We start from the raw sequence: 10,883 nt of genomic DNA, 5'->3' as shown, positions 1-10,883 counted from the left end.
ACGTTCACAAGGAGAAAGACAGGAAAGGTTGAGAGCAGCTAAGGCAGGCGTGAGCGGGGTCAGGAGTAGGCAAATTGCAAGAGGAGAATTTGCCTGGTGAGAGGTGAGGGATTGGAGCTCACCAGGTAGGGTGCAGAGGTAGGGGGAGCAGAGGTGGTTCTCCCGGAAGGTGGGGATACCTGGGCTGGGAAGTGGGATCCCTGGGGTGGGGGGGACTGAGGAAGAGGGTGAGTAAACCAAGAATTGGGAAGGGGGAGAGGAAGTCGAGATGAATGTGCTGGATGGGCGGAGGAAGAGGAAGGGGAGGGAAGGAATTTGAGCACCTAAGGAGGGCTGGGCTGGGCTGGGCTTGGAAGAGTGATAGGAACCGGGTCTACCCGACGGTTGCGCTTGCTACCACTGCTCGCGCTGCTCAGCCCAGGAGTCAGTGATCGCCGCCAATCCCCCCACCCCTGCAGTCGATCCCCCCGGCCTGTTCTCGACTCCTCTTGGGCCGTCAGCACTCCCCGAGGTTGCGACTCAGAAGAGGAGCAGGACAGAGTTCCATGGGACCGTCATGAAAGTTCCAGGGCAGCCGTCAGCCAACCCACCGGGCCCCTCGGGCCAGCCACATCCCCCCAGTGCCCAGGAGCTGTTGGATTTGGCTGTGTACGGAGACCACCTGAATCTCTACCAGCCAGGACTCCCCCAGCACCCTCACCTCCAGTCAAGAGCCACTTCGGCGCCTTCCACCGGCTTCGGGCTCTCAGACTACGGCGGTGCGGGGACCAACCCCTACCTGTGGCTAAATGGGCCGGCCCTCAGCCAGCCCTCGTACCTGCCCAGCTACAGCGGCCCCGGACAGCGCCCGTTCCTGCCCCCTTCGTCCGGCTTCGGGGCCGCGGCCGAACTCACCTGGTTGTCGCTGTCCAACCAGCAGGAGCTCTTTAAGATAATGCGGCCGCCGTACTCTTACTCGGCCCTCATCGCCATGGCCATCGAGAACGCCCCGGACAAGAAGCTTACTTTGAGCCAGATCTATCAGTACGTGGAGGGCACCTTCCCCTTCTACAAAAAGAGCAAGGCCGGCTGGCAGAACTCCATTCGTCATAACCTTTCCCTCAATGACTGCTTCAAGAAGGTGCCCCGGGATGAAGATGACCCAGGTATGCTGTCTTTTGACCCTTCCTGTAGACTAGGAAACGCCCCCCACCTTCAGGCTTGACCTGGTTTCCCACCCTTTCATCTCCTGCGGGCAGAAGTCCATCTCTGGCTGACTCTGTCCTACAGAACAGGGGGGCTCTGAACAAAGTCCTGGAGGTGACCTCAGAAGACCCGAAGGGAAGCCCTGCTCAGGCACTTCCTACCTGTGGCACCCTGGGCAAGTCCTTTGACCATCTTAGACTTCCATTTCTTCATCTGTAAGATAAGGCAGGTCTCTCCCAACTCTAATCCCAAACATACCTATCTAAACCCACACATGCCTGTCTGATGGGTTGTAGGCAAGAGACTTGTTCCATCCTAGTCCAATATGTCACCTGCATGTACAATAGGTGGTGGGGTATGGGACAGAGATGTCATCTTTCTGAAGGAAGCTGCTAGCATCCCCATACAATACAGCTGGCACTTACATAGCACTTTACAGAAATTCCTGTCATTTGAGTCTCCCAGCAACTCTGTAAGGAGGGTTAATACCTGTAATAACACAGGCATTATTATTCTCATTACACTCATTAAAAGTGAGTTGCCCAGGGTCACACATCTATTGTCAGTGGAAGGTTCTGAACCTAGGTCTTTCTGATTCCAAGTCCAAGGCTCTGCCTACTCTATGCCATTACTTGAGTGGTCCTAGGCTAATTTGCAGGAAAGCTGATTGTCAACTCATCTTTAAAAAAACAATCTACTGTTCTCCTGCAGGGAAAGGAAATTACTGGACCTTGGACCCAAACTGTGAGAAAATGTTTGATCATGGAAACTTCCGGAGAAAGAGGAAAAAACGAGGGGACCCCAATGGGACAGGGACACTGGGATCTGCCTCTAAGTCTGAAGACAGTAGCTCTGGGACCCTCAAAAACCCAGTGGAGAACCTAGGCCTCATTGACTCCACCTCCCCAGAGTTGCTTAGCTCACCCAGCTCTGGGACTGAATCCAAACCCCCCTTACTAGCTATAGAACCCAGCCCATGTTCCTCTGCCTTCACTTCCACTGTGGGGGCCCTGGCTAATGGCTGTGGAGTCTTCCCCAGGCACTTCACAGGATCAGGAAGTGAACCAGTAGGAGACTTAGCTCTGGGGAGGCAGGTGAGCTCTGGCCTCAGTTCCTACCCAGCTTGTTCCAACATGGTGCATGGTGTGGATCTTGGCCCCCAGGCTCAGTCCCAACACATGAATGGTCATTCCACCAGCTTTCATAACTTCCATGTCAACAACTTGATCCATAGCAGAGAAGGGAGTGAGGTTTAGAGTAAGGGAAGGTAGATATTCACAGAAACTATGGATCGGGCCCTCCTTCCTTCAACCTTTACTCTTCGCGTCTGGCTAGTATAGCCTTCAGAGAAGACTGGAGGAAGGAAACAAGCATTTGTTCAGTGTTTACTATGTGCCAGGCACTATGCTAAGCACTTTACAAATATCTCATTTGATTCTCACAACAGTCTTTAGTGGTAGGTCCTACTATTATCCTCATTTTACAGATGAAACTCAGACAGAGAAGTGACTTTCCCAGGGTCACACAACTAGTAAATGTTGGAGGCCAGATCTGAACTCAGCTCTTCCTGAATCTAGGTCTAGTGCTCTATTTACTGTGTGACCTAGCTGTGAATATTGGCCTTAGAGGATTATTCCAAAATCTTCCCTGCCAACCCCAGTTTAGCCTAGAAAATGGCATCCTTTGGGCTCTATGAATAAGGCAAGCTCTGCCTACTGTTTGTGACCTCCAGTGTTGTCCTTTCCAGGATGGGGAAATGAGGGAAATAAACAGTCTTTGAGGCCACTGTCCCTTCTCTGATTTTAGCATCTGGTGAAGAGTTCAGGATTCCCAGACACCAGTTCTGTAGAAGGGGTGGGGTGGCTCTGTAATGATCTCTTTCCTTTAAAATGAAATAGAGCTGGTTTGCATATTCATCATTTGGACTCCTGTGTTTTCTTTTCAACCTTCCAACTCTCTTGACTGAACTCCTCGGGAGTTAGCAGTGGACAATAGAGTCTATGGCTTGGGTTTGAATCCTGGTGCAGCCACTGCTTCATTGATCTATGCCACGACCTGGAATCCAATGCTCTCCAAAGGTCCAGCTCTAAGATAAGTGTCTCAGTGGCCAGGTTTTGTATTAAAGGAGGCATCTCCTCAGCACTGTCCTGAGAACTCTAGCAGGGATCCAGGAGCTTCTCAGAGGCAGCTCCTTTCCAAGGGACCATGTTCAGAAGTGGTTAAGTTCTCAGTGGCTCCTGACACCTGAAGTAAAGAAACTCTCTACCCTCTTTTCCTCAATGTCTTCTTTATCTACTCCTTCTCCTCTATCTTACTGTCTCATATGTCCCTCTACTTCTTGGTTCATTTTCCTCTATCTGGCCAGTTGTCTGTCTTAATCAATCTTTGTTCCTCTCTTTGTCTCTCTGAACATCTGTCTCCCTGTATCTTTTTTCCCTCCCCAACCCAATTTAAAATTTAGGGAACTTGAACTCATTCACTTCTCCTTCCTCCTGTCTTTCACTGCCCCTATGCTGTGTCTGAGCACAGACAAGCCCTCCCTACCTCTTCTACTTCAGACTATCCCTCCCCCAAGCCATTTTTGTCTGCTTTTGTCCCTATGTGGAACCTTCTCAGGATGGCTATGTTAGAAATGACTAGTTCTGCTTTTCAACATTCCCACTGTGAATAGGAACCCTCAGGATGAAGTTAGTACTCACTGAAGCTACCACAGAATCCAGATTCCTGCCAAGGTCTTGCTAATGACCAGTTCTCCAAATTTCCTTTTGATATTCCTTGTGACCCTGTGGAATGCAGTTCTAGCTAGCTTCCTAGAGAAGGGGGAAGCAACAGATGGAACATGGTACCCCAAGGAAACTGTGTCTGGATCCCCATCAGCTAATGTCTCTGCCTTGGTGGAAATAGCTTTGTGATTATACTGTGGAATAGAGATGTGTATGTGTGTGTATACCAAGAGTGTATACACATGTAAGTCTGTGAATGTCGGGATAGGTTGGAAAGTGAGTCCTCTCAGTCTCCAGGAAAAAGTCCAAGGAGTGGGGCTTGGAAAGCTAAGATTCCCAGTGAGAGCACTGATATGGAGGGGAGACCAGCTGTTACTGGGGTCAGAAACGGGATTCTCTTTTTCTAAGGCTCCCTTCCTGTTCTAGAAAAAAAAAACCTGAAAATGAAGGGAGTGGTTGATTTATAATCCCTACTGAAGCCAACAGTTCAATCTTCCCACCCCGGGGAGTTAGGAGGCCTTAGGAAGAGCAGCATCCAGTCTTTCCAGCTGAGGCTTGGCCCTTGTAGTGGAGCTGTCCAGTAAACAGCCTGCCTCTACCTCTCCACTGGCTATGGCTCTTCAAAGTCATCTGTGACCCTTGGCCTGGCCCCATTATGTCCATTGAGCTGCCTCACACAGAGGTCTCCAATTCAGATTTCTGGAAGATTTGGGGGAGTGAGGAGGAGCGGAGTTGAAGAGAAGATTGGGCACCATCCCTAGACATTCACTGAACTCCTTTCCCTGTTGTGATGTGATGTGTGTGTGTGTGTGTGTGTTTATCTCTTCCCTTCTTTGGCACCTTCCCTTTTGTCTTTGTGTACACAACCCAGAGAACTGTCATTCCAATATCAGCTCTTGCATCCACTGTGGGGCAAATGACATCAGAACAGGCTGGAAACCCTTAACTTGTCAATGAATGAGCTTTTCCTCCTTTTTACTTGGATGCAAGGTTAAAAAAGGCCACCCAATCAATGTCACTTCCTATAAATCTGGCTCATCATATGTGACCTTTTAAATTAAGAGACTTCAGAAAAGAGAAAGATTTATCCTACGAGCCTCCAGCTAGGTGGGAAGAAGGATAGGAGAGGAGGGGAGAAAATGAATAAGTTGTAGGAAATGTGGTTGGGAATATTGCTTCTGTGTATCACTCAGCAGGGTGACGAGTAGCTGCTGGGGTATTGACAGCTGTGGGCTGTTGACAAGGAAGTGTGGGGAATGGGAGATGTAATTAGGGGCAGAGACTCAGGTGGGGAAATTGGCTGTAACCTCTGTAGTACCCAGCCAATGGGGAATCAGAGGAGCGACTTGTCTTCTGGGATGAGGCTGTACTTACAAGCCTCAAGGGTGTGCCCACACATGGGACACCTGGCCTTGCTAGCTGTTAATAAAGTTATTTGTAACCCTTATTGTGCTATATAAATACCTACTATTATTGTCTAGCAATAATCACGTTGGACTTTTTAAAAATTTTTGAAGAACTTTATGCATATTATCATTTGATCCTCACACCATTATATGCCTCAGTTTCCTCACTGGTAAAATGAGAGGATTGAATGAGACAAGTCCCAAGGTCTCTTCCCTATTTAAATCTCCAATCCTATGAAAAATATACATCTAGGACAGTGAATCCAAACAGTAAAATTTACTGGAAAACTTGACCCTGTTAGCTGGTGCCCTGAACTAGCTCATTCATTTAGCAAGCGTTTACTAAGCACTTGCTACATGCCAGACACTGCTATCAGTTGGCACCACAAGGGCAGAAACAAAACCAGAAAGAAGAATGCCTGAGTGGTCCAACATTTTCACAGTTTCTGGCTGTGTTGGAAGTTACTGTGCCCAGGAGTATTTGGTTAAGAGGAATGGCAGTAGCTTCCCTCTCCCCATCTCCTATTTCAGCCATTTGTCCCTGAACATCCCAAGGATAACAATACAAAAGCAGAGAGGAGGAAATGGAAATGCATCTAAGGCTCAGAGTTCCCAAAACCAGAAGCCCATCTCATTGCCCCCCAAAAAGGGTCTTCTTGGAGGAAATAAATGTGTCCCCAGTCTAAACCTCAGAAATGGTCACCCCTTCTTGCACTCTTCCTCTCCTCTCCATGGGCCAGACTAAAAAGATGTTGCCTGAAACCAGATTGTACACCGAATGGAGAGGCATGGAATAGCTTGTGACATGGACCAGGTGGAGCAGCATTACTGACTCAGTTTATTCATCTGAGGGTACAGGATATATATATATATAGAAAATCTAGCCTAACTTCAAACAGTCCTCCCCATGAGATACTCCCCAGAATATCTGCTGAGGATGTGGCAACATGAATTTCCTCGTTATCAGGGTTCCTAGATTGGGTTGTATTTTCCAAGGTTTTCCCAGGCACCTTGGCTTCACCTACATAGAGAAGTGAATGTGTAAATCTAAGGTTCAAAGAGTGAGAAGGAATGTCTCCGGAACCTCCTAATCAGGAAGGAATTGGAGAGCTGTACCACTTAATCATTGAGCCCTTTTGGGTAAAAGCCTGGGCAGAGGTCAAACTCTGCCTTGGATCTTAAACCCTTATCAGACTCTTAAGATTGGCCCTCAACAAAAAGATATGACAAGGAGCTGGCCAACACCCTCCATGTTGCAGTCCTGAGATAAATCTCTATTGGCATGCTCAAACTCCATTTTCTTCTCTTCTTCTCTTTGGACTCCAGATGTATCCATCCAGGTCTTGTTTTAATGCTTGAGAGATCCCAGTGGGAGACTCGTCTTCATTCCAGAAATAGCCAAACACTGGAAAAGGAAGAGATGCCTGACATCCTTAGATGTTATTCTCCTGGGAGCCCCCAAGAAGAGATGGGCCTGTAACCCACAGGCTCACAAGTGATCAATAATCAGAAGGAGCAGTGTAGAGACCCAAGGGCTCAGTCCCCTCATTTTTCACAGGGGGAAACAGGCCCAGAGAGAAGAAACAATGAGTGCAAGGTCACGTAGAGAGCTGAGAATCAAATCCACATCCTGTGACTCCCAAATTCAGCTCAAGCTCTTTGACTCAGCCTTTGCAGGATTGTCAACATTAAACATAGTTTTTCTTTAATTAAAAAGCTTTTTATCTTTTAAAAAATTATTGAAGTTATAAAATTAGCTTCAGTCAATTCTCCCACAGACTCTAGAGACTGTTTGAAATTAAAATTTTAAAGATACAGTATTTTTAGGTTTTTTTGTTTTGTTTTTATACATCCTTCATTGCCTGACATATCTCTCCTCTCCCCAGAGAGCTATCCCTTATAACAAATAGCAAAGAAAGAAAGAAAAAGACCTACAGCTGGAAGGGACCTCAGAGGCTAGTTAATCCAAACTCTTTCACTTTACACAGAGGTTTTACCCAGTTTTCTACCATGGAGTGCTTTGGCAGCAGTCTAAGGAAGCCTATGGACCTTTTCTGAGAACTTTTTTTTAATGTATAAAATACACAAGATATCAAAGGAAACCAATTATACTGATATATAGTTATCAAAATATCAAAAAATCAAGTTCATAGACTACAGGGAGTTAAGAGCACTTGATTTTATAAATAAAGAAACTGAGGCACAGAATTAAGCCTGAGTTCAGAGTCAGTGCTCTTCCCATGCTACATCTCTGATTCTCTTCATATAACTTTCAATGTTGATATATTTGAGCATTCAGAGAAAATGTCCATTAGATACAGCCATTCTCACAATCCCATGTCAATTTTGACCGTTGCCCACCCTTCATAAGGATTTTCAGTGGTTGGAAAACCAATGTTTAAGAGCAAAATACATTGTAGTCTCCATGATATAAACTCCTTGAGGGCAGGGGCTGATCTGTTTATGTTGGTATCCTACATTTATCTCAGTGCTAGCACATGCCTCTGGACTGGTTGACTGGTCTTCACTGCTGATAACATTTACACGTTTCTCAACGTGCTTTCCATGACCTCATTTGATCTGCCCAAGATTTATGATGTACAGGCTTGGGCTCTAAATAGTGGCTTAGGTTGGCAGCCTCCTTTTCCTTCAGTGATACCCATGGGAGAACTATTTTCAACCTACTTCACTTGCTCCTATGCATCAACTTATCAGATGTCCAGCATATCCTTAAGAAATCCCTGGCTACCTGCCCATCCGGCTGAGCCTTCTCACATGAAAATATGGACTCACAGATTTAGAAGCAGGAAATCTCAGAGAATGTGTGGTCTGACCAAACCCTGGACAAGAATTCCCCTGCAGATCCCAGCCCAGTGCTGGGCATCCAGCCCTTGAGTGAAGATCTTCAGAAGGGAGGGAACACACTTTTTTCCCAAGCAGCTCACTTGGACAGCTCAAATTATTATGAAGTTGTTGTTGTTGTTGTTGTTTTTTCCTGGTGGCAAGCCTGAATTTGTCTCAGTATCTGTCCACTGTCCCTGGTTAATAATAAGGATAATAGCTAACATTTATGTAACATTTACAACTTGCAAGGCATTGTGCTAAATGCTTTACAATCATTCTCATTTGATCCTCATGACAATCCTGGGGGATAAGTGCCATTATCATCCCCATCTTACAGATGAGAAAAACTGAGGCAGACTGAGGTAACATGACTAGCCCGGGATCACAGAGCTAATGTCTGAAGCTAGATTTGAATTTGGGTCTTCCTGACTCTGCAAACTAAGCTATCCACTGTAGAGTTCCCTATTTCTTGGGCAGTATAATTATTCCTCTGTGCCACAGCCCTTCCAACTCTTGAAGGTGGCTATCTTGTCCTCCCACATCTTCCTTCTACAGGCAAAGCATCTCACTTGCTCCAGACCCTCCATCACCCTGACTGGCTTCCTCTGAATGCTCTCCTCAATGTCCTTCCTAAAATGGATTGCCTAAATCTGGCTTACCCTATAAAGAAGGAAAAACAGATGAGGATGATAGATAGGGGAAAAGGGGTTGACGAAAGGGAAGGTGTATTGGGGAAGGCAGTGATCAAAAGTAAAACACTTGTGAGGAGGGAAAAGGTGGGGTGTACGATTGAGAGAAGGGGATAAACAAGCAAAAAAAAACAGTGTGGAGGGAATGAACTCACCCATAAAACAGAAGCAGATAGCAGAATGGATTAAAAAACAGAATCTTGCAATATATTGTTTACAAGAAACACATTTGAAGCAGAGAGATACAAAAAGGGTAAAAGTAAGGGACTGGAGCAGAATCTATTATGTTTCAACTGAAACAAAGAAAGCAGGAGTAGCGATCATGTTGGACAAAGCAAAAGCAAAAATAAAGCTAATTAAAAGAGATAAAGAAGGAAACTATGTCTTGCTAAAAGGTGCTATAGGCAATGAAGTTGTATCAATACTAAACATATGCACAAAATGGTATATAGCATCTAGGTTTTTGAAGAAGTTCAATGAGTTACTGGAGGAAATAGATAATAAAACTATACTAGTGGGGGACTTCAACTTTTCCCTCTCAGAACTAGATAAATCTAATCAAAATATAAACAGGAAAGGAGTTCTTATTCCAAGGAGTTCCTCATTGAGGAGGTGAATAAAATTCTGGAAAGTTAGTTATGATAGATCTCCAGAGAAAACTGAATTGGGAAAAGAAAGGAATATGCCTTTTTCTCAGCAGTATATGACACCTACACAAAAACTGACCATGTATTAGGACATAAAAATCTCACAACAAAATGTAGAAAAGCAGAAATAGTAAACACATCCTTTTCTGATCATTGTGCAGTAAAAAATTATATTCAATAAGAATAATCGGAAGAAAAAATTAGAATTAATTGGAAATAAAATAATCTTATCCTAAAAACAAACAAGTGAGTCAAAGAACAAATCATAGAAACAATCAATTTCATTAAAGAAAATGAAAACAAGGAGACAACCAAATCTATGAGATCAGCCACAGCAGTACATGGGGGAAAAATTTTATTTCTAATTGTTTGCATCAATAAAATAGAGAAAAAAATAGATCAATAAATTGGGAATGTATCTAAAAAAACTAGAAAAAGAACAAATTAAAAATTCCCAATTAAGCACCAAATTGGAAATCCTGAAAATCAAAGGAGAGATTAATAAAACTGAAAGTAAGAAAGCCATGGAACTAATAAATAAAACTAGAATCTAGTTTTATGAAAAAAAAGTAAAATAGATAAACCATTCATAATTTTGCCTAAAAAAAGGAAAGAAGATGATCAAATTACTAGTATCAAAAATGAAAAAGGTAAATTCATCACCAATGGAGAAGAAATTAAGACAATTGTTAGGAGGTATTTTGCCTAATTGCATGCCAATAAATTTGACAATCTAAATGAAATGGATGAATATATATATATATATATATATATATATATATATATATATATATATATATATATATATCTAAATTGCTCAGATTAACAGAGGAAGAAATAAAATACTTAAATAACTCAATCTTACAAAAAGAAATTGAATAAACCATCAATGAACTTCCTAAGAAAAAAATCCCCAGGACCAGACAGATTTACATGAAAATTCTGCCAAACATTTAAAGAACAATTAATCCCAATATTATATAAACTATTTGTGAGAATAGGCAAAGGAATCCTACCAAATTCCTTTTACAACACAAATATGGTACTGATAACCAAACCCAGAAGAGCCAAAAGAGAGAAAGAAAATTATAGACCAATTTCCCTAATAAATATTGCTGCAACAATTGTAAATAAAATACTAGCAAAAAGGTTACAGCAATATATCACAAGGATCATACACCATGATTAGATAGCATTGATAACAGGAATGCAAGGTTCAATGTTAGGAACACTGCTATTATAATTGACCACATCAATAACAAAACCAACAGAAAGCATATGATTATCTCAATAGGTGCAGAAAAAGCTTCTGACAAAATACAGCACTTATTCCTATTAAAAGCACTAGAGCGCATAGGAAGAAATGAAGCTTTCATGAAAGGGATAAGC

The 10,883-nt window shown here is 43.6% G+C and overlaps 1 protein-coding gene across 1 annotated transcript; it reads left to right on the top strand.

Annotated features, from left to right (window-relative positions):
• Positions 1-377: 377 nt before the first annotated feature.
• Positions 378-3,028, top strand: FOXI2 (forkhead box I2). The gene is made up of 2 exons (XM_020978240.2): positions 378-1,145; positions 1,897-3,028. The coding sequence occupies exons 1-2, from the start codon at positions 557-559 to the stop codon at positions 2,439-2,441; spliced, it is 1,134 nt and encodes a 377-aa protein (XP_020833899.1). The 5' UTR covers positions 378-556; the 3' UTR covers positions 2,442-3,028.
• The last annotated feature ends 7,855 nt before the right edge of the window (positions 3,029-10,883 follow it).

Source organism: Phascolarctos cinereus, unplaced genomic scaffold, assembly GCF_003287225.1.
Source record: "Phascolarctos cinereus isolate Bilbo 61053 unplaced genomic scaffold, phaCin_HiC Scaffold_3;HRSCAF=262, whole genome shotgun sequence".
Classification (NCBI taxonomy): domain Eukaryota; kingdom Metazoa; phylum Chordata; class Mammalia; order Diprotodontia; family Phascolarctidae; genus Phascolarctos; species Phascolarctos cinereus.
The sequence above is the reverse complement of the archived record's forward strand: the minus strand, read 5'-3'. Positions and strand labels throughout refer to the sequence as shown.